This window comes from Arachis hypogaea, chromosome 1, assembly GCF_003086295.3.
Source record: "Arachis hypogaea cultivar Tifrunner chromosome 1, arahy.Tifrunner.gnm2.J5K5, whole genome shotgun sequence".
Classification (NCBI taxonomy): Eukaryota; Viridiplantae; Streptophyta; class Magnoliopsida; order Fabales; family Fabaceae; genus Arachis; species Arachis hypogaea.
Window position 1 is genome coordinate 106,670,418 of NC_092036.1, and position 24,760 is coordinate 106,695,177.

Here is a 24,760-nt window from a genome sequence, read left to right on the forward strand (position 1 = left end):
TTCTTTTATCAGGGTTGACGAGACAGCCCTGTTTGCTACGGATAAGTACAGAACGAGGTCTTTCCCCGGTACTGGTCGGGTTAGGATAGGAGGTTGGCTTAAAAACTTTTTGAACTCTTGGAACGCCTCCTCGCATTCCGGAGTCCATTCGAATTGGCATCCCTTTCTTAATAAGGAAAAAAGTGGAAGGGATTTTGGTGCCGATCCTGCCAAAAATCTGGAGAGGGCTGCAAGTCGGCCATTGAGCTGCTGGACTTCTCTCAAATAGGTCGGGCTTTTCATTTCTAGGATGGCTCTACATTTATCGGGATTGGCCTCAATCCCTCTTTGTGTTAGCATAAATCCTAGAAATTTCCTTGCCTCCACCGCGAAGGCGCACTTTGCGGGATTTAGTCTCATCCCATGCAGCCTTATGGTATCAAAGACTTGTGAGAGGTCGGATAAGAGGTCGACTTCCTTCTTGGTTTTTACTAGCATGTCGTCGACGTATACTTCCATTAGGCTCCCCAGGTGAGGGGAAAACACTTTATTCATCAACCTTTGATATGTGGCTCCTGCATTCTTTAATCCGAATGGCATGACCACGTAGCAATAGTTAGCTCTGGGTGTGATGAATGATGTTTTCTCCTGGTCTGGCTCATACATCGGGATTTGATTATATCCCGAGTAGGCGTCCATAAATGACAAGTATTGGTACCCCGAGCTGGAGTCCACTAGGGTATCAATACTTGGTAGTGGATAAGGGTCCTTGGGACATGCCTTATTTAGGTCGGTATAGTCGACACACATTCTCCATTTACCATTCTGTTTTTTGACTAGCACTACATTGGCTAGCCATGTTGGGTACTTGACTTCTCTGATGAAGCCGGCTTCCAGGAGCGCCTGTACTTATTCTTCTACTATTAGGGCTCGTTCTGGGCCGAGCTTGCGTCTTCTTTGTTGTACAGGTCGGGACCCTGGGTAGACCGAGAGTTTGTGGGACATGAGCTCGGGGTCAATCCCAGGCATGTCAGAGGCCTTCCAGGCGAAGAGGTCGGAATTTTCTTTTAGGAGTTCAGCCAACCCTTCTTTTAGATTTTCCCCTAGGTTGGCTCCTATATAAGTATTTTTTTCTCCCTCGTTGCCGACCTGTATCTCCTCGGTTCTTCCTCCCGGTTGTGGTCGCAGCTCTTCTCTGGCCCTTGCGCCGCCGAGTTCTATTGTATGAACTTCTTTTCCCTTTCCTCTCAGATTTAGGCTTTCGTTGTAGCATTTTCTTGCCAACTTTTGATCTCCCCTTACCGTTGCTATTCCCGCTGAGGTCGGGAATTTCATGCAGAGGTGGGGAGTGGATACCACTGCTCCGAGTCGATTAAGGGTAGCTCTGCCGATCAAAGCATTGTATGCTGACCCTACATCTATGACTATGAAGTCTATGCTCAGAGTTTTTGATTTTTCCCCTTTTCCAAAAGTGGTGTGGAGGGGTAAAAATCCCAGTGGTTTTATTGGCGTGTCCCCTAATCCATATAGGGTGTCGGGGTAGGCTCTTAACTCTTTCTCGTCTAACCCTAGCTTGTCGAAAGCAGGCTTGAAAAGAATGTCCGTCGAGCTTCCTTGGTCTACTAGGGTTCTGTGGAGATGGGCATTTGCTAGGATCATAGTTATTACCACTGGATCATCGTGTCCAGGGATTATTCCTTGCCCATCTTCTTTTGTGAATGAAATGGTGGGAAGGTCGGGTGTCTCCTCCCCGACCTGGTATACTCTTTTGAGATGCCTTTTGCGAGAGGATTTGGTAAGTCCCCCTCCTGCAAACCCTCCTGAGATCATGTGGATATGCCTCTCTGGAGTCTGCGGTGGTGGGTCTCTTCTATCCATATCATCTCGCTTTCTTTTTCCATGACTGTCCGACCTTTCTATGAGATATCTATCAAGCCGACCTTCTCTAGCCAGCTTTTCCATCACATTCTTGAGGTCGTAACAGTCGTTAGTGGAGTGACCATATATTTTATGGTACTCGCAGTAATCGCTGCGGCTCCCCCCTTTTTTATTTTTAATGGGTCTAGGGGGTGGCAGTCTTTCAGTGTTGCAGATCTCTCTGTATACATCCACTATAGAAACTTTTAGGGGAGTATAAGAGTGATATTTCCTTGGCCTCTCGAGACCGAGTTCTTCCTTTTTCTTGGCTTCCCTTTCCCTCTCTTTAGTTGAGTGAGGGGGTCCAGGTCGCCAACTCAGGTCTCTCAATTTGGCATTTTCCTCCATATTGATGTACTTTTCAGCTCTTTCTTGTACATCACTTAGAGAAACGGGGTGTCTTTTAGATATGGACTGTGAGAAGGGACCTTCTCTGAGCCCATTGACTAGCCCCATTATGACTGCCTCTGTGGGCAGGTCTTGGATCTCCAAACATGCTTTGTTGAACCTTTCCATATAGGCTCGTAAAGATTCTCCGACCTCCTGTTTTATTCCCAGGAGGCTCGGTGCATGTTTCACCTTGTCTTTCTGGATTGAGAACCTCATCAAAAACTTCCTTGAGAGGTCTTCAAAGCTAGTGATAGATCTTGGGGGAAGGCTATCGAACCACTTCATCGCTGCTTTCGATAAAGTGGTCGGGAAAGCTTTGCATCGCGTAGCATCGGAAGCATCAGCTAGGTACATCCGACTTTTGAAGTTGCTTAGATGATGCTTTGGATCCGTGGTTCCATCGTAGAGGTCCATATCCGGGCTTTTGAAGTTTCTTGGAACTTTTGCCCTCATTATGTCCTCACTGAAAGGATCCTCTTCACCCAAGGGCGGCTCTTCTTGTTCGTCGCGGGAGTTGTGACTCTTGAGGGAGGATTCCAGCTTTAAGAGTTTTCTTTCTAACTCTTTTCGCCGTTCCATCTCCTCTTTTAGGTACTTTTCAGTTTCTTTTTGCCGCTCCCGCTCTTGTTCTAACTGTTCCAGGCGACTGTGGACTAACCCCATGAGCTCAGTTACGTGGGATGGTCCTTCTTTTTCTGATTCGCGCCCATCTGAGGAATTTACCTTCGGGTTTTTTACCCCGGAGGTGCCCTCTCTATGCTGATTGTTAACTTCCTGGTGGAGGGCTAAGTCCACATCGTTATTGCCTGTGTCCAGATTCTCTTGTTCAGAATCTGTCTCCACGTGGCCTTCTTCGTGGGATCTGTCCGCCATCAATGGATGATCTCTCGGTTCCCCGGCAACGGCGCCAATGTTACGGTGGGTAACCGGAGATTAATAGAATGGATGACGTTGGCTGGCCCAAATGTGTGAAGGAGGAGGTTCCCGAATGAGTATGCAGCTCGGAGGACTCCGTCCGACTTGCTTCTACGAGGAGAGGGGGGTGGTACCTGCGAAGACACTCCGATGCCTAAGTTAGCAAGGGTGTGAGCAGGTCTAGAGAGTATTGGGCTTAGAGATACCTGAGGGGTGTCAGTGTATTTATAGTGGTGAGCCAATAACCACCGTTGGAGTAGTGCCGTATCTTTAGGGTGTTAACCGTCCCATTATCTTAGGGAGGTTAAGATATGGCTTTATGAAGCGGTTAGAGAGATTTTAGGGGCGGTTACTCATTTGAATGAGTATTTATCTGCCAGCTAATCTCATGCCCGACTTCTTTAGAGTAAGTCGTGGTTGATACCGACTTCTTATGTGAAGGTCGGTACTTAGCTAGGCTTAATCCTTTGGACTAGACCTTTTATTTGGTCCTGGGCCTTTGTTATTGGGCAAGAGTATGAACAAAAATTATATTCACATACAATTGTGTTTACCTAAAGTTAATTTTTAAAATATTAAATAATTTGATAAATTTAATTGAATTATCATCTAATAATTTTTAATTATTAATTTTATATAAAAATAACTACAACGTATGCATGTAAATTTTTACTATATTATAATGTCTAAAAATACTGTAACAACAACACACGAACAATATGTAAATTTTTTATGTTTAAGAATGTGACTATCATAAAATCTATCAAATTCACCATCTTCAATGCTTTCTAAACCCAATTAGCAAGAGTTTTCATTTTCCTCCTCCCAGGATTATGTTATCTAGTTATTTTACAGAAAGCTCTGTGGTCAACCATGTTTTGTGTAGATTGAATTTGTAATAAAAGAAAAAAGATAATAAAGTTTTATATGCTTAATATGTATAATAAATTGATGATTGTGAGGAGGGACATGCATAATATGTTGAAATTAAAGGGGGAAAAAAGAAGAAGGAAACAATGGCATAAGGAGGGACAGGAGACATGGGGGGTAAGGTGAAGTGTGAAGTGAGTAGCTGGCACACACACCGAACACGGTTGCGCTGTGACTCCCTCACTCACCGTTAGGTGGACGGCACCGCTCACTACCCACCCATTCACGCCTTCAACATTTTTCAATTACTCAATATCCGCTCCCTCAACATTCCCTACCAACAATTTTTTGTTTTTCAAACCGTAGTCTATATAGTAATTAGAAGTGTTTAATTATGTGGTTATTCTTATTCATGCAGGCTGCAGCATTAAATTACTTTCTATTTGATTTTATTACCGTGAATTTTACTATAACTATTGATTATAGTAACGATGAGATTTTGTCACATTAAAACTAAAACTAAAATTAGAGTTTTTATTATTTGATAATATATTTTTATTTTAAAGAATTTATTATCAAATAAAAATTATAAAACTAATTTTAGTATAGGTTTTAAATATTATCAATAAATAAAAAAATTATTTTTAAAAACAAATTATTTCAATTTTAAATATCAAGATATATATAGATATATATTATAGTATAGGGCAAGTTCAGCGCACTCCCGATGAACTCCATTATTTTCATAAAGTTCGTCGTACCCTCCGGCGAACTTCATAATTTATATGAAGTTCGCCACACCCCCGGCAAACTTCTCGTAGGCATCGTCAAATAAAAGCATGTTTGGTGGAGAACCGAGCTCAACACCAATATTTCATTCTTCTCATTGGTTCTTATCTTATAATTATTTTTCTACAATGTCTACAAAGCTGTTGTTATCCATTTATTATGATGGTGAAATAGTATATGATGTAGAAAATTCTATCGTTTTTAAGTTTGGACAATTAATAATTACATACATGACATCAGAAATTAACAGTCTAACAGTGTTGAAAAATTTGATATTGCATTTTGTTGGACAGAAACACACGAAAAGAGTGAAAGAAATTTACTACAGATATCCGACAACTGTTATAGACGGCACTTTGTTTTAAAAAAGGTATGTTACAGTTGTCTTTGTTATTTAGTTATTATTTTTATTAGACCATGATTTTGAGAATTTTTTCTGTTGTTTTGAATTAGGTATCGATTACGTGACGACGATGATGTATGTCTGATAAGGTCGTGGCACAACCAATGGATAAATATTCATCTGTTGGAATTATTCGTGTTACTAGTGGAGTTAGGTAGACGAGGATCATCTGCGGATATTGTGGATGATAGTCCGTTAAGTGGAGCTATTAGAAGAAATATTAGAAGGACGGTGGTTAATCTAAATATGCCACCTAAAGGTAGTCAAGAGGGATCAAACGTTAACCTTCCTAATGGATCCATATGAAGTTAATCTTGATGACGGAGACGATGGAGTAGAGATGAACTTCTACAGTAATACACAAATCACTCTAACACAACCTGTCATTTCTCGACCATACGACCGACCGAATCACTTTTCCACCTTAAACCTCGATGCAATGATTTCGAATTGGTCATCTCCCCATGGAGGCCCTGAAGAGGATCCAACCAATGAATTTGAGATTGAACAACAATTTGAAAAAAAGGAGGAAGTCATATTGGCAGTTAAGAGATACAATATCAGAAAGGAAAAAATACAAATGTAAAAGATGAAAAATATAATACTGACGGAATTTATGCCCAGCGCATCTCTTATCTTGGCAGGGGTTATGTAGATTTTGCGATAGAGAGTATCCAAGCATTCATGATAGATATCAAGGCAACAAATCAATTCTCTCAAGAGCTTGTGAGAGACATTCAATTCCGGGATATGTCCTAGTGCACCGAATCCCATTTGTTTCAACAATAGTTTTTTTTTCTACACTCAATCCTTTGAACACTCTAGTTATTGATTTTGTTGAGCATCTCCGATCATGAGTATTCTGCAAAGATTTGAAACATTATGTTATGATATATTTATAATACAAAAATAGAGTTGATTTGATGTGTATATGCTTACATTATAATGCGACTTTTTTTTAGACGGTCATCTTTTTTATTTTTGCTGTAAGGAACAAAAAATTTGGTTAATACTTAACAGGTAAACCTCACTCAATTTAAAAATAAACCAAATTTGGTTCAGATTTGGTGAATATCAAGTGAACCTGACTCAATTCACAAATGAACCAAATTTGGTTCATATTCGAACAAAAAGTGATAAACATTCAATAAACAAGAAAAGCATATTTCAATTCATTTCTGCATGTAAATGAACTCAATTAAACTAAGAGATGAATCGAATTTCTTAATGAATAACATATTTCGTGAATATCTAAAAGTAGTATGAAGTGAACCTGACTCATTTCACAAATGAACCGAATTTGGTTTAGATTTGAACAAAAAGTGATAAACATTCAATCAATAAAAAAAACACATTTCAATTCATTTCTACATGTAAATGAACTCAATTAAACTAAGAGATGAACCGAATTATTTATTAGAACCAATAAACAAACAACATAGTTTCATTTGATGCCCTAGTTACGGAAAAAACAAGAAAAAAATAGAATAAAAAAAACTCAATCTACTAAATGAATGAACTCAATCCATTAAATCTTAAATCGAACTAGAAGAAACGTGAGATTTGTGAGAAATTAATTGAACATAATAATAATAGTTTTCTCAGTACCTTGTAAAATCTTTGTTCTTGTTTTTGTGTGTTTTTTGTTGATGAATTCAAATGCTCCACCTAATTCTACAGTAGTTCCATAGAGAATATGAATGATTTTTTGAGATTTTGTGAGAGATTTAAAATTTGTTCGTTGTAATTTCGAGTTAGAAGAAGGATGAGTTTTTTCATATTCTAGCGCGAATTGAATTGGTAATGCTTTAGGTTTTTGGTGTGAGTAACACGCATTTTATTAATGAGAGTGAATTTTTTTAATATTGAACTTGTTTGATTGGATTTAGATACAAAAATATTTGAATGTATAACCAACCGATAAATGTCAGAATATTATATTACCCTTTGCACACATTAGATAGGGGGTACGCCAAAATCAATAGTGTATACGCAAATCGAATTCAACCATTCCTACCTATCATTTTCCAATGCCAAATGACCCACTCGAGTCCTGATCAAGGAGGAAATAGTTGAATATATCACACGTCAATAGTTCAAAACCAAGGGTAGGTTGCTTCGGTGTCTTGATAGCACGCAGGAGGCTGGAGGCATGGATCATTGGTGTGTAGAGGTAGAAGCGAGAGGATTGGTTCGGCAAGGTGTTTCATACTTTAATAATATTAATCCTTTCAATTATACGAGTAAGGTAATTCAATGTTTTGTCGTTGGTGTACTTTTTGTCTAATTTTATGTATTGGTAGAATTTTTACACTATCAACCAATGAAAATTTAAAAAACTTGTCAATTTATGGTAACTAATTACCTACAAAATGCATAATTTTTTTTCCTTTTTGACTTCCTGTGGACTAAAAATTGGTGCATATATTAGCTTTAGTAGTAATGATACTTAAATAGCGTACTACTAATAGTGTTTGTTTTCACTTACTAGATATAATTAAATGTAGTGGTTTTCTACATGTAAATTATCAAAATAGGTACTTAAAAATTTATATGGTTGATAAAAATTATTATGAAAGATACGAATATAAATAAATATTCAAAATATTTAACAATGTGTAATATATATAAAATAAAAATTTGAAATATTTAAACATGTGACATATATATTCTCAAAAAAGATTTAAAAATCATATTTGATTTATTTTTTGTAAATACGATTAGAAAAAAGAAATATTATAGAATCAGCATAATTTATTATTTTTAGTCAGTATTTAGCTATCAGTGTATTTTTATAAACTGATACTAAGAAAAATACTCAAATACACTTGTAGAATATGTGTACTAGCTAAAATTGCTGATGAATATAAATAAAAATTATTGGCCATATTAAACTTTTCTCTTAGAAAAATGAACTTTTGTTTTGATTTTTATCATATACCTTCTAAATTCTTATCTAAATATTTTTACCAAAATTCATATTAAATGTATTAGTTGTTGTCATATACAAAATTTTTTTATTATTTATTAAAAAAAATACCTTCTGATTATTTTCATCATATTTTAGATCTCGAGTTGTTTGTTTGTTATTCATAAGAGATTATCGTGATTTATTTTTTTTTATTATAAAACAGCTTTATATATGCATTATAAAACAGTTTTATATATACATTCAATCACGTAATATCACATACATTATATTTTTATTGACTGCATAAATAATTATCTAAAAGAACAAGTATAACAGATGTAATTGTACAATTGTGTAAAATATTTCACAACCTCAAAATTAAACTCTTATTTTATTTGGTGTTCTAGTTTATATTTTTGTTAATATGCACACACAATTAGTTTATGAATTCATTAGCGAAGAGCTTCATTTATGTTTTTGGGTTTACTATTAACTTCTTAAAAAGCAGAGTTTATTTTTTGTGTTCTTCAAAACGTTTAGCTAAGCATGAAAATGATTTCTCCTTCATCAGAATAAAGTATTTGCTTTAACCTCATTTTATATGAATGAGATCTTTAAGAAGCTAATGTAGGCAAGTCAATCTATGAATCTCATTTACGGTGGAAAATCTATGTACACCAACAATAGAATGGAAGGTTAGTAGTTAAAGGAATCTAAAATCGAAACCACGCCTAAGAATTCTAATGGAGCTTATTTACACGACGATACACAGATTGCGTTTATTTTGGGAGACATGATACAGAGAGATGGATAGTAAATATTTAAAAAGTGTTTAGAAGTAGAGATATAGACATTAAACACATTGTTTCTAAAACAGTTTTCTTTACTTTTTGTGTTCACTCTTTTACGAAGGATAATAATAAACACATAATTTAACAAAATGGATACGATTTTTTAATGAAAATTTTTTTCCATTTTACTTATAGATTATTTTATTATTCCATTGTTATCTTTTTTATAAATTATATCAAAAGTCCTAATTTGATGTTCTCTTTGTAACACTATTCTCCAACAAAGTATCTTTTCCATGCTTTCTATCTCATCTTTTCTTTTTTCTTCTCTTCTTCTTATTCTTTTTTTGTCTCACTTCCCAGACTTAAGTAGCTTCTTAATCTTTTAATTGGTGGTAAGACATGTGAATGTAACAGAAAAGGAGAAAGACCCATGCCACTAAATAACGAAATTAAAATTAACATTAAATGAGATACTAAATATACTAGTTAAGGATAAATGACCTCTTTCATTTACAAAAATCTCAAAAGCAATAAAAAAGAAAAGAAGAAGAAAAAGTCAACTTAGGAGTCAATAGATCTCCTTATCATAATTCATTGCATTCAGATAATAGGCATAAATCTATAATGAATTTGTCGCATGCTTGATTACTGCATATTATATTTACCTTCAATCTTGATTATTTATATTTCAAGCTCATTTTAGACTTAAGTGTCCTTTAATAGTTAACAAGACGTCAGATAATCATATATAAAATTAATGATATCATAAAAATTATTTGATGTAAAAATATTTCAATAAATTGACTCAACAAAAATGATAAACTTCATCTTTGAAAATTAATTGACTAAATTAGACAATTATTTGACTAACTTGTTTTACATTATTACAGTGGCTCCTTTTATCTTTTTTGTCTACAAGCTATCGAAACAAAAGCATGTAAATGGATTAACTTCACATATCGTTCTTTATCAAACAGCAAATATGTATTAGCTTAGTTTCTTGTTTCCATTTTTTTTGTTAGAGGCGATTTCATATTAAATGTAAAAAGTAGCAAAATCAAATTAAATTGAATACCTATCATGATGAAATCAGCCCGGCATCAACCTCATTGTGTTATTCACTTCTTTTTATTTGATTTTAGTTTCAATCATTTTGACAAATTGAAGAACCAAACCGAAGTTCAAAATAAATAAATAAAAATTACACAATAACACAGCAAAACCAAAAGCATACCAAACTGAAACAAAAAATGAAAGAGAAAAGAAGAAAATTAGAAAGAAAATATGAGTGTAAGTGAGAAAGGAGTAACAAACCAAAGCTACAGCAAAGAGAATTGAAATTTTAACAGAGATAAAAAAATGTATCCCTATAGTCCCTTCGTGATTTTTAGAAGAGGAATTTAGCTAGGGGTGGATTTTAGATTTTTAGATTTTAGAAGAGGATAAAGAAGAGAGACTGAGTTCGTGTTTAGCGAAGAGTTAGGACAAGGAATAAGAGACACAGGGAGGGAGGGAGAAGAAGATATGTCTATTTTAGTCATTTCATATAATATTTAGTCTTGTCCATGTCTATCCAAATATAATACTAAACATTACATTAGTGTCTTGTACATCGTATCAAACACAATACACAAAGAATAATTTTTAGTGTCTATTCTATTGTCTCTGTCTCAATGTCATATTCTGTTCTGTCTCCAAAAACAAACGCTCTCGGGTGGTAGCTTTTCAATTCTCAGGATCTAATAGAGCCAAAAGCCCAAAACTACCTGAAGGACTTTCTATCTGAGACCATAGCATGTTCCCAATAAAAACTATTGCCTTGGCCACCAAATTGTTGGTGGTTTCATCCATAGCCGACAAGGAGGAGGAGGATGATTTAGGAACCCTATAAAGTGACTTGTGATCAGTAACTAAGGTTCTGCCCCACACTTGTCTCACCAGCTCCGCTATATTAGGGTTTACTTGTTGACTAGAACAGTCTGTCACAAAGAATGATCCCACCGCATTGTCCCCTTCTATTTCAATATCAACCCTTGATACCGATAGTCCATTCTCATGGAAAACCCTTGTCACGTAGGGATGGCAGCAGTACCCGTACCCGCGGGTACCCGCCCCGCCCCTACCCGGTCGGGGCGGGTTTAAACCCGACCCGGTGCGGAGCAGGTCTGAATCGTGGCGGGTTTGATGAGCGGGGCGGGGCGGGTCGGGTTCAGGATAAACCCGCCCCTACCCGCCCCGGAGTACATATATATATAACTTTTTAGCAATTAGGGTTAGTAGGTTAAGGTTCTCACCCACCGTCACTGAACTCCCAGTCTTCCACTCTCCCAGTCCCAACCCTCGTTGTCTCTTCCGCGCCTCCTTCAAGGTTCAAGCCGCATGTTGCTCCTCCTCCGCGCCGCCTCTCAGTCCCACATTCTCTGCGCTCCCTCCGGCCTCCAAGTCGGGCACTAGACGAGCCACCCCCGTGCCTCCTCTGCATCGTAATCGAGCCTCGTCTGGCTCCTCCTCCACGCCGCCTCTCAGTCCCACATGCTCGTGTATGGAGGCGAGGGAATCAAACCCTGCGTGCCAGGTGGAGGTGAAGCGCCGAACCGATGAACACCCGCCGCAGATCACGGTGACCTTCGTGAACGGCGTCGAGCAAGCCTTCGATGCGACCTCAACCCCTGCACAGAGCATAAGGACCATGATTCTTGAAAAAGGCCAAACCCTAGAGACCGAGCAGATGTTCCGAGAAGCTGGTGAGTCATGGCCCGTCATCATTCCCAAAGAAGAGCTATCTCAGCCCGCACCTAGTGTCAATGTTTGTTTTTTCTCACTTTATCGATTTTATTTACTTGCGATTATGTTTGGTGCGGTTCCTTTCAATGTTAATTCTCTGCTTATTATTTCATTGCGGATCTTTTTCTGTTACTTTCTGGATGGTAATTAGTGCTGCATTATCGTCTTTACTTTTGGAATTTAGAATTGTATGGAAACGGAAAACTGCTCTTACATTTATCTGGGACAGTAATTTTGATTTTCAAACTTAAACATCCCTGGATTGCATTTTTCAATCTGAAATATGAGTAGTGGATGTTGCATTTAATCTCTTTGTCGCATGATGAGTATAGCTTTTCTCATAAGAGCCATGATGAGTTTGGTGGTTTTCCTGTTCTTCATGCCTGATATCCTACTTTAATTTGATCTTGCCTGTAATAAATTTTAATGCAAAATTGCACATTTTTATTAGGATGTTTAAAAGGTCTTTTTTGCTTGTATTGTTATATAGAATAGGGAAGATACATTACAATTCTGAGATAAATTGAAGTTCCTAAATGGATTCATTGATTTTACTACCAAGGTACATGTCATATGTTGCTAGAAACAGCAAAGAAGAAACCATTCGTATTGATTAACTGTATGTTCCAGAATTTTTCTATAAGATGGACATAATTTCTTCCCCGGATATATAAATAATGCTATATAATAATCCATATTATTTGTCTGTATGCTATCTTTATGTGGTTACTCATTGATGCACTAGTAATACATATGCTTTTGCAAAATGCAACTAATTTCTCTGCATGGTCTTACAATTTATGTTTCTCAATATCATTCCGTCCATTTAAGTATATGATCTATACCTATTCTATTAATTTTCTTTTTCTTTCATGTGCCCTTCTTTTCAGCCCAGGAAAGCAGAGGAGAAGAAGCAATAGTCATGTATTGTTGAACCTACCAACAGTCAGAAAATGTTCCAATTTTCTCACACACTCTCTCATTTCTTTTGGCGGGGAGAGTACATAATGATCACGGCTGTTCTGTGCTTTGCTGTATTTTGGAGTTGAATTATTGATATTGATTAAACAAATATGCATGTGACTCGTGTAATAATTATTGTTTCTGAATGCAAAATTTTGAAACTGCAGTAATTTCATCCTAGAATTTGTTAAGGAAATATGCTCATGGTGTTCTGTTTTAATTAAGGAAATATGTTGTTATATGCATAAGTTTTTTTGGCTCATGGTGTTCTATTTTAATTTTGATTTTATTCTGACTTTGTAATTGTGCATTCTGATTTTTATGCATTTATGATATGATTTATGTTAATTTTAGACCCTCATTAATTTTAATTTTATTGATATAGGTGTTTTCGAATTTTAAATTTGTCTTAATTTATATATGAATAGGTAAAAATTAAAATATTTAATTTTTATAGGGGGCGGGTTCGGGTTCTATAATTTACTACCCGCGGGTACTGATGGGGCGGGTAGTATATGCATAACAGGACGGCGGGGCGGAGTCGGGTAGGGTGAAAACCCGCCCCTACCCGCCCCACTGCCACCCCTATTGTCACGTTCGATAGTAGACCCGACCTATTCTTGGTGTGAATATCTACCCTTAATCCCTGCATACATACCGTATTGCGTTAGTTAGTGATGACGAACAAATGATATTATATGTAGATTCATGCATGCATGCACTTTAAATAAAAATACACCTTAATGGTGGGTGGAATGAGATGTACATGGGAGACTTTGCGTTCTATGGTAGCGATTAAGCATAAGATGAGCTTTTGTCTCTCGGATTCTTTGTCTAGTCAAGCACCAGCAACGACGTGCTTTATAAAGTACTCCTACTCGGCTATGGAACTCTTGGACCTGATGGCAGCGTGGAACACCACATAATGCAAGTCAGTTAAGACGTAGACGGTATCAAAGAGTAGTTTAGGATGGCCCCTGCTCCTCACATTGACCATCCAATACCTTTTGTCCTTGCATCTATTAATGGACACGTAGGTCCCATCACACCCCTCCGCTTCTCTCCCCGTGACACGTACGATAGCTCTTGTAGTCCCTGTCCACGTACATTAGCTGGTGGAGCCGCCGTTTTGTGTGGGTGCTTCCCGCCGCCAAGTTTCTTAGCCTCACGCTTTTCCTCTCTCTGATATCGCCATGGGCCTCCACCACATTCTGAAGCTGCTCTTGAATGTGGCCCAGCCATATTGGGTCCTTGATCGGCCCTGCTTTTAAAGTGTCTTCTATGTAGATGATGCAGGCCGTTCTGTTGTTGTGGGTCTAGGCCATTCTCGAGGTCACAGTGTTGGAAAATAAAAGAACAAGGCACACACACTCATGAAGAATATATAAAATAAAGAGGAGTGTATTGAATGTATTTGTTGTGTGTATTTTATGAAATGATTACATATATATTTATACTTCTCTTTGACATCTAAATTTTAACACATCCTAAATTAACAAATACTTTAAAATAAAAGTAAACATAGACAACCTATTTAAATAGTGGTTTCTATCAATTCTTAAATTCTAACCATCAAGTTTATTTTTAACATTCTCCCTTAAACTTGATAATTTTTCGACTCCAATCATAATCCTTAACTTTTGAAAAATATCATATTTCAAAGACTTTGTGAAAATGTCGACAACTTGATCAAGTGATTTCACATACTCAACCTCCAAATGCATGTTCTCAATGTGTTTTGTCTTTATGTGCTTGCTTTTATCGTGAAATAGTGGGTTCTTTTGCTAGGGCGATGGCCGACTTGTTGTCCATCATGATCTTAGTGGATTCAGCTTGCTCAAAATGAAGTTCCTTCAATAGTATCTTCAGCCAAACAACATATTCAACTTCACAAGTTAAAAAAGTGAATATAGGCTGTTTCTTTGAACATAAAAAATTGCATTATTTTCTAGAAGGAAAATAAATCCAATAGTACTCTTTCTACCGTCAATATTCCCAGCATAATCACTATCACAATAGCCCATTAATTTGAATTCATCTGAAACTGAATAAAACATGTCATAATCAAGAGTACCTCTAAGATAGCAAAGAATTCTTTTGGCTGCCTTGATATGGGTTTCTATTGAATTCTGCATGTAACGACTAACTAGCAAAGAATTCTCTTGGCTGACTTCATATGGTTTCTGTTGGATTTTCTATGTAACGACTAACTAACCCAACTGAAAACAAAATATCAGGTCTGGTACAGGTTAAATAAATTCCATACAAGGCTTTTGAATAATGTTTGAAAAGTTTGACTCTTTAAAAAGTTTGACTCCACATTCCATAGGTGTATTGGTAGGATTGCGGTCCAACATGTTGAGTTTCTTCAATAGCTCTCTTGCGTAAGCCTCTTATGAGATGAAAATTCCATCCTCTATTTGTTTCACTTCAATTCTCAGGTAATAAGACATTAAACCCATATCACTCATATCAAATTCTTAAGCCATTACCTTCTTAAATTTTTCAAACATTATTTAATTATTTTCTTTGAATATAAGATCATCCACATAGACACAAACAAATAACAAATTTCATCTTTCCTCCTTCATATAAAGTGCATATTCATGAATGCACCTATTGAAGTCATTATCTTAAAAATACATATCAAGACGATCATTTCAAACTCTTTGAGCTTACTTCAGTCCATATAAAACCTTTTTAAGCCTTAATACCTTATCTTCACAATCTTCAACAACAAAATTCAAAGGTTGTTCAATATAAACTTCTTCCAGAAAATTACCATTCAAAAAAACAGACTTCACATCCATTTGGTGAATTTTCCAATGGTTTTGTGCTGCAAGTAATAACAATAGCCTTATCGTTTTCAAGCGAGCAATAGGAGCAAATACCTCATCATAATCTATTCTTTGCTTTTTCTTATACATTCTTTGAAACGAGTCTTGTCTTGTACCTTTTTACATCACCTTTAGCATTTTTTTAACTCTGTAGACCCATTTGACTCCAATAGCCTGATGATCACTTGGAAGTGATGCAAGTTTTCAAGTATTGTTCTTCTCAATTGATTGAATTTTTTCCTCTATAGCTTGTATCTATTTTTCATCTTTGACAGCTTCTTAAAACTCAAAAGCTTATCATTAGAGAGTAGACACAATAAATTCTCATCCTCTAGCATTTTAGTTTGCTCATGGAAATTAGTGAGACTTCGATATCTGCGACGGCCTTTACTTGAACTAGAGAATGGAGATGACGATGATAGTAGGGTTAATGCTAGTGTTCAAAGATCAGTTTTATCTTGCACTTCTTGCATTGGAGCTTCTTCTTCCTCAAAGTAAGGCAAAAAATCATAAATAGCTTCATTTTGTGTAGTCCAGTCCCATTTTGTACTCTCTTCAAACTCAACATCTCTGCTTATTATTACTTTATTGTTATCGAGATTGAAGAATAGTATTCTCCTCATAGCCAATAAATACGACCTTTTAGCTCCTATCATCAAATTTTGATCTTTCTTGTTCAGGAATTTGAACATCTACAATAGATAAAAAATTCCTTAAATGTGACACATTAGGTTATAAACCACTTCATGCTTCTTGAGATATTATATCTCTTAAACTCTTGGTAGGTGAGCAATTTAATAGTTAAACTCCCCATAACTTTTTTTGGCAATGACTTGCTTTTCAACATCGTTCTTACCATATTTAGAATTGTCCTATTTTTTCTTTCAACAACTCTATTTTGTTGAGGTAATCTAGGAACAGTTAGGGGACGTCGAATACCATAGTTTTCACAGAATGTCTTGAATTCATTTGAAGTGAATTCTCCATCTCTGTCAATTCTGAGAGTTTTTATCTCATAGCCACTTTCCTTTTCAACGATAGCTTTGAACTTTTTGAATGCATTAAATGCTTCACTCTTTTGTTTCAAAAAATAAATCTATATTTTTCTTGAATAATCATCAATAAAAAGTAGAAAATAAACACTCTTACCAAGTAATAAAGGCTTGATAGGTCCACAAACATCTGCGTAAATAAGCTGAAGTGGCTTAGTAGCTCTTAATTTGGACTGCTTTAAAAAACTTTCTTGAATGTTTTTCAAGTAAGCAAGCTTCACATAATTGATGAGGATGATCAATTGTTGAAATTTCTTTTATCATCTTCTTCGTTTTCAATTCTTTGAGCCTACCAAAATTTAAATGTTTATATCTCATATGCTAAATCCAGGATGGATCTTTGATACATTACTTCAAACATATAGCTCTACCAGTTCTCATGTTTAACAAGAACATACGATTTCTTATCATAGAAATCTTAGCAATAAAATTTTTATTTTTATCTCTAAGCCAAAAATAGCGATCTTCCATAACTATCTTATCACCATTCTCCATAAGTTGCTCAATACTCAAGATATTATTCATCATTTTTGGAATGTAATAAACATTGGAAAAAATCTTATAACTTCCGTTCTTCAGCTCGAATAGAATCGTCCTTTGCCATTGATATCTACTTTTAATTCATCACCAAAATGCACGTGTCCTTTTACATTGGTGCCAAGTGCTACAAATTTACTTCTATCACGTGTCATATGATTGCTAGTTTCGTTATCAAGATGCCACGTACTATCTTCAGTATTTTGATCTTTCTTGAGCGTAAGGAATAATGTTAGTTCCTTAACATTTCTACTGTGCACAACAAATTTATTTTCTTCTTTAGATGTCTGACACTCCCAAAAATAATGCCCATTCTTTCCACATGAATAACATTTTAATTTGTCTTTTATCAACCGTTCTTCTTTCACGACCTCAGAAAAAATTTTGATTTCTTTTCGCTTGGGAATAATTTTTCTCATTTCTTCCTCTTCTGTAACCACGTCCTTGTCTTGGTCCACGGCCTCGTCTTTGTCTTCCATTTTCGTTGGTTTTTCTTTTTGGATTCAACGAAAATTTTGCCTGCAAGACATGCTCCACACGATTTTGCTTGCCTTTATCCATTTTTTCTTCATGGACGTAAGAAACCATTCAACTGATCAATGAATATCGTATCCAAACCTTTGGACTCTTCAATAGCTACCACCACATGGTAAAATTTTGAGTTGAGAGAACTAAAGATTTTCTCAATGACACGAACATCTAATTTTTCTCCAAATTTTTTCATCTAGTACACTACCGCCAAAACTTTGATGAAATAATTTGAAATGAATTCAAACTCTTTTATCATTAGAGACTCATACTCGGTCCTTAGAGATTGAAGACGAACCTTCTTCACCTTTTTAACTCCTCTGACGAAATTTTGAAGAGTATTGCAAGCTTTCTTTGCGTTAGTTATATCAGCAATATTCTCAAATATATTATCATCTAAACATTGATGAATAATAGTACGTACACATTGATCTTTCTTTCTTTTATTTTTTAATTCATCCTTCTGAATTTTTGTTAGCTTCTCCACATTTTTTGGTTCTACAGTCTTTCTCAACCATTTCCCACACGTCTTGAACACCGAAAATTATTTTTATTCTGGATACCCAATTATCATAGTTGAACTTAGATAATTGTGGGTATTAAAAAGATAAAGTGATTCTTTTTTACAAAAGCATTTTATAAGTAGCTCTAATACCACTTTGTTAAAAAATAAAAGAACAAGACACACATACTCACAAAAAATATATAAAATAAAAATTATTGAATATATTTGTTATGTGTATTTTATAAAATGATTACATACATATTTATACTTCTCTTTAACATCTAAATTTTATCGCATCCTAAATAAACAAATGCTTTAAAATAAAACTAAATATAGACAACTTATTTAAATAATAATTTCTATCAATTCTTAAATTATAACCATCTAGTTCATTTAAATGGATTGCCTATATTTAGTTTTATTTTAAAATATTTATTTATTTAGAATGTATTAAAATTTAAATATCTAAAAAAAGTATAAATATATATGTAATCATTTCATAAAATACACACCCAACAAATATATTTAATATATTTCTTTTTATTTTATATATTCTTCGTAGTGTGTGTGCCTTGTTCTTTTAATTTTCTAACAAAGTAATATCAGAGTTATTTATAAAATATTTTCGTAAAAAGAAATCACTTTATCTTTTCAATATCCACAATTATCTAGGATCAACTATGACAATTAGGCATCCCGAATGAAAGCAATTTTTGGTGCTTAAGAAATGTGAAAGATAGTTAAAAAAAGACTCTGTAAAACCAGAAAATGTGAAGAAGCTAACAAAAGTCCATAAAAACAAATTAAAAAATAAAAGAAAGAAAAATCAATGTACACTTACTATCATTCATCAAGACTTAGATATTGATATATTTGAGAATATTGCTAATGTAACCAACACAAAAAAAACTTAAAATACTCTTTAAAATTTCGTCATAGAAATTGATAGAAATTGAAAAGATGAAAAATGTTCATCTTCAAACTCTAAAAGTTGAATTTGAGTATTTAATAACGAAGTAGACTAAATTCATTTCGAATTATTTCACCAAAATTTTGACACTAGTGCACCAAATAAAAAAACTTAGAGAAAAATTAAAAGATGTTCATATTGTTGAGAAAATCCTTCGTTCTCTCAACTCAAAATTTTACTATGTGATAGTTGCCATTGAAGAGTCTAAAAATTTAAATACAATGATCAGTAGAGTCTAAAAATTTAAATACAATAATCAGTTGAATGGTTCTTTACAGGCTTATGAAAAAGGAATGGATAAAGACAAACAATAACATATAGAATATGTATTGCAGGCAAAACTTAGAGGAGAAGCCAATAAAAATGAAAGACAAAAACGAAATTAAAACCATGGACAAAGATGAGAATGTGGTCACGAAAGAGAAAGAAATAAAAAAAACTATTCTCAAAAAAGAAGAAATCAAAATTTTTTTCAAAGTCCTAAAAGAGAAAGAACGGTTGATAAAAGACAAATTAACTGTTATTCATATAAAAATAATAGACATTATTCTTGAGAGGTTAGACATTCAAAGAAAAAAAAAGATTTGTTGTGCACAACGAGGATGTTGAAGAACTAACATTAGCACCGAAGCTATTTCAGATAGTAGGCCGGGCCGGCCAGCCCAGTCATCTCCAGGGCCGTGTTTGGAGTGAGTGGACCCCATCGCAACCATATGGTTCTGACGTAGTTTCATCATCTTCATCACTTGAGATATTTCCTTTTCTTCTAGTGGTACATAGTTTCTGTGAGTTGAATATATTTGCCTAGTTATACTTATACACTGCATTATATCATTATATTGGGTTCATTCACTAGTTAAATTAAAAAAAAAAAAGAGCAGACCACAACACATGGATGAGAACAGGGTCATTATATTGCAGTTTAGAGACGATAGTGTAGTTATGGGGCTACGGGTGTACATTAGTCATGCATATGTCATACGGTAACAAGAACAACAACAAACAAAGCGATTTATCAATTATCTACGGATCACCCGAGAAAATTATTATTTAAAAATGTGTAAGTGATCATCATAGAGGATTAGAGGGGCAGGTAAACCAATTTTAAGTAGACACAAACTAAAAAGAGACAAGTCAGTATTTTGTTATTTAAAAGATTTCTGTGTTCGAATAATATATATTCCTGTCCCTCTTTAATTACAGTGTTGGTTTAATCATAAATGGAAAAGAAAATGGGAGTGCAGAGAGAGACACATACCATCCATAAACTATCCACCATGAGAGGAAATGTATGATCTAGAAATAATAAGATCAAGATCTCTGGACCACCTCCAATAATATCCCGTGCTTGTTTGCACTATCGACCTGTTAAGGGGAACCACATTATTTACAAATTTGAATATGATTTATTTATCTACATAAAGGTTAAACAATTTTTAAAATCTCATGATATATGATACTATGCCTAGTCATTAATTTCTGGTGTCCTGGATCAATTGACCTCACTCGTTTGTGCTTTTGGAAAACATAAATACATATTTTATTTTTTTGGTTGATTGTTCTAAAAAAAATGAAGCAGAAAATAAGTAATTTATCTTCGTATATTTTTAAAAAGACAAATATACACATGTAAAAAATATAAACTATAACCAATAATATTAAAATAAAAATTTTAATTAAAATTTTATACTAATAAACAAATATATAATAAAAATAATTATACCCTTTATTTTCTAAAAATAATTATACCCTTTATTGTAATTTTTATAATAAAAATACTTATATCTGCTTCTAATTTCAATATAAAATAATTATATAAATATATCTAAATACAAAATATTTTTTATTTCTATTTTAAAATACTTCTCTCAACCGTACAATAATTGTACAAAGAAATGAGGCTTATTTCTGCTCGGAAGTCTGCTTTGTTTGCCTCTGATTCCCAAGTCTCATTTTCATAGAATACAAATCTAATTTGGTTTTTATTTGTTAGGAGTGAAGCTGGGATTTATTTGTCTTTTAAGTATAATTTATACTAAAATGAGATGACACCAAAAAAGAAATAGGTAAGAAAGTAAATTGTTTCACGAATAGGTCTCAAATAAAGCTGAAGACCACTAATGAACTCCTAACTTGTCACGGCCGAAAGGGTAAACACAATTATTATGCACGATAATAAATCCATTGCGCTTTAATTGGTTGCAAGTGGTATATAAAAGTGACAACTCAAGCTCTGGATCGTGATGCATCACATATGATAAAGTATTACACCAAAGCTAAAAGTGGGGTGAATTCAGGAATTTCCACACACACAATGGATATCTGTCTAATTGCTGATGCATATATAGCATATTCCTAAAATTTATCAACTGATTTATTAAATAGGAAAAGTATATGTAACATAAAGTACTGCAAGACTAGGGTTGGTTCAAAATCAGTGGGTTACGAAAACGATGTATAGCATAATCAAGCATAGTTAGAAAGTCAAATTCACATTAAATGAATAAGCTATGATTTTAAAGTATTAAACATATGCAAGTTGTTGGATATGTAAAATGCAGCTAACCTTCACTTTGTGCATTCTCGGCAAGAATCGTTGTCTATGCAGACCCTATACACACAGAGAATAACAGAAACCATTAAAATATCTTTACAATGAACCCTACCATCCGATCGAACCAAAAATCAGAAGCACGCGAATAAAAGAAGAGAAAATCAAACAGCGAATGATGTGTAGTACCTGGGAGGATGTATTCTCTCAATGAGCGATTCAATTTCCCGATCCATGTGTGGATGGTAAAATATATCCAGTGTCTATGACTAAGAACAAATCAGACAAGCTTCAATTAATTGGAGTTTGGCGGCGGCTGCAGGGTGATAACCCGAGCTACTGCGTCTTCGTCGATCTGTACAATATGCTGTATGAGTAGTTTAGAAGCATTCAAAACGGCATCGCAATTGATGAAAAAAACGCGTATATAATAATTGAAAAAGGCAGAAAGACGCGCGATATTGGAGCGCCGAGCGCCGTCAATCTTGTTTTCTAAGCGATAACACCGAAGCAATTAACCAAAAAATTCGAAAAACCGTTGGAAACCTTTCAGGATTTTGGAACCTCTGAGAAATTTCGTAGTAACGAATTGTTTGTTAAAAAATGACAGGGAAATTCATATTGAAAATACGGTTTCTCCGGTCGCATTGGAGGATTCAAAAAAGGGGGCGGCATTATTGGTTGAAGCTTCCAACTAATTGATCAAGCAATTTTCCTTTTCCAACAAAATAAAGAAACTAGGTAAAGTAAACGAGATATGAATAGCGCATAGTGAATTGAAGAAAACCATGGGAAGATAGGATAGGATATGTGACGTAGGCGGTTATGAATTACCTGTGGAAAAAGATGCAGCAGAAGTGAAATTCATGTAGTGGAGGTTTTCCGCTATGTGAAAGAAAGAAAGAAAGAAAGATGGAACGCAGGGATACAAAGAAGGAGCCAATTCTTGATTTCTATGTTTGGCAGCGTGATCCCTGTTCACTCAACAATTCCAAGTGTTTGTCTGTATATATTGATGTTGAAGCTTGACAAATATGTGTATACCTGCTAATGTTGGGAACAAAAAGGAGAAGTGCACCTCCTTGGTAACAGAGAAGTTAGAAGCTAGAATATATTTTGTTCCAATGATTAGGATTTACTTATAAGATGGGAGAGTGAGCCTGCTGAGCCTGAATGGCGCACCACATCATCCAAGTTTCCAGAACCGAGTCTCCAAAATTAGCAAAATGATTAGAACGCGTATCCACGGGGTTAATCCAGTAAGGCAAGGTAGACGTGTGGTAGTGCCACGTAGCCGTTCCTTGTGTTATAGGTGTCAGCCCCCGGTGTTCTGCACATGTGGTCAAACTCGGAAATTAAGTTGCGGTGGCTGAGTCTCGTCTGTCGTCTCTCTCACTCCCCCTGAAAGCGACTGCCACGTGTTTCTTTCAAGAGAATGCCGTTGGGAAATCAGTTTTGGGATCACACCACGCCGTGTTTTTAGCATTCACCTCTACTTGGCCGCAATTTTCGGAAATGGATCTTCTCCATTTTTTTTGTTATTGGAAAACATAAAATGTAATCAACATAAAATGTAATCTCTCATCTTTAACCAAAACGTCAAAAACTGTGCAGTAATAATTTATTCGTATCTCCGTGCCTTGACTCTCATATATTACTACTAAAGAGCATTTGTCATATTTTTATAGTGTCTATAATTTAATGTTTAATTTTTATTTAATTTATTTTATATAATTTCTTTAGATAATAATAGTATTTATTTAATAAAAAAATAAATGTAAAATTTAAAGTTAAAATAAAAAAATTAAAAAAATTTTTTAAATATTTATGAACAAATAAAATTATAAAAAAATAATATAAAAAATAAATAAAAAAATATTAAGACATTATATTTAAGATAAATTTAATAGTTTCTGATTTAACTTAAGCAATATTGCTAGCACTTTTTTTAGAAGTTCTTGGACATGCTCAAAAATTTGTCGATACCTCTCCTTCCAAATATTCGAAACTATAATCAAAATCAGTCGAGCTCTATGAGAGATTGTTCTCTAAAGTCCAATTTATAACACCGAATCCCTCCACCAATCGAAGAACAAGGAACAACTAACATCTGAAATGAGGTAAGTCAAAAGACTCTTCTTTCACACTAGATTAGCATCTCCACAGAAAAATAGACAGTGCATGAGTGATTCTAGTGGTGATTTGCCATAGAGGATTTTTCATATAAAGACTAAGATCCTGTGAGGGATTTTCAACTTCAATAAATGACTTGAAACTAGTCTCTGTTGTATGAAATTTGGATAAAATTCGATAGAAGTATGGTAAAATTGGTAAGCAACATTGTACCCTGGTGCAACATTATATATTTTTGCTTTGTTTATCACCCATTGAATTGTGTTTTCACTTTCTCTTGTTGTTATGAAGAGGATTCGCTAAGCAATTTTTGGAGAACAAATATTTGAGATTAATGCTTGGTTTTACTGTTTATTTGACAAAAAAGGTCTTTCACGCATAATAGATGATAACTATCTGATAATAGTACTGCAGATGGTGGAACAGTGAAAAAGTAAGGAGGTGGAACATTGAAGAAGTAAGGAGGAGGGAGCCATGGTTCATTGAAGATTTGGATATCACCAGAACTTACTTTTCAACTAATGTCTTTCTGTACAACTCACCTCCCTTCAAGAATACTTTACTAACCCCAAGAAAGTAAAGTTCCTACTTCTGCTGTAGGGATAGAATTAAATCTGAAATATTTACCTTTAAGCATTCTAGAAAGAAGAGAGTTTGGTTGAGTCATGATTTTCCAACACTATTTACCCAAAAGAGCCAGGTTTTGAGTCTTGAGATATTTGAAACTAAGTCCACTTTCTTTCTTAGGCCTAGTCATTTTATCCCAACTAATCAACACCATTTGCCTTTCAAAACCTTTTTGTTCCCATCAGAATTGGTGCATCAATATGAATCTCAAATATTTTTCCCCCATAAATTGCTTAGCGAATCCTCTCCATAACCCTCGGAGAAAGTGAAGACACAATTTAATGGGTAATGAATAGAGCAAAAAC

At 34.7% G+C, this 24,760-nt stretch overlaps 1 protein-coding gene and 2 long non-coding RNA genes across 7 annotated transcripts; 1 reads left to right on the plus strand and 2 right to left on the minus strand.

Annotated features, from left to right (window-relative positions):
• Positions 1–5,447: 5,447 nt before the first annotated feature.
• On the minus strand, positions 5,448–6,247 carry LOC140177859 (uncharacterized). Its single transcript, XR_011869392.1, has 3 exons — positions 6,203–6,247; positions 5,873–6,125; positions 5,448–5,736 (listed from the first exon to the last, which is right to left on the minus strand). It is a non-coding gene; the product is annotated as an uncharacterized lncRNA (long non-coding RNA).
• Positions 6,248–11,047: 4,800 nt separating this feature from the next.
• LOC112707692 (uncharacterized) lies at positions 11,048–12,913 on the plus strand. The gene is made up of 3 exons (XM_072233264.1): positions 11,048–11,072; positions 11,233–11,774; positions 12,643–12,913. Exons 1-3 carry the CDS (start codon positions 11,048–11,050, stop codon positions 12,670–12,672), a joined length of 597 nt encoding a protein of 198 aa, XP_072089365.1. The 3' UTR covers positions 12,673–12,913.
• Positions 12,914–19,642: 6,729 nt separating this feature from the next.
• On the minus strand, positions 19,643–23,258 carry LOC112707685 (uncharacterized). 5 transcript variants are annotated; one of them, XR_011869419.1, is made up of 5 exons: positions 22,530–23,258; positions 21,885–22,050; positions 21,711–21,755; positions 20,403–20,509; positions 19,643–19,927 (listed from the first exon to the last, which is right to left on the minus strand). It is a non-coding gene; the product is annotated as an uncharacterized lncRNA (long non-coding RNA). The 5 variants fall into 5 exon arrangements; XR_011869422.1 differs by having other exon boundaries at positions 19,643–19,965; XR_003156123.3 differs by having other exon boundaries at positions 21,885–22,062; positions 22,530–23,220.
• Between the last annotated feature and the right edge of the window lie 1,502 nt (positions 23,259–24,760).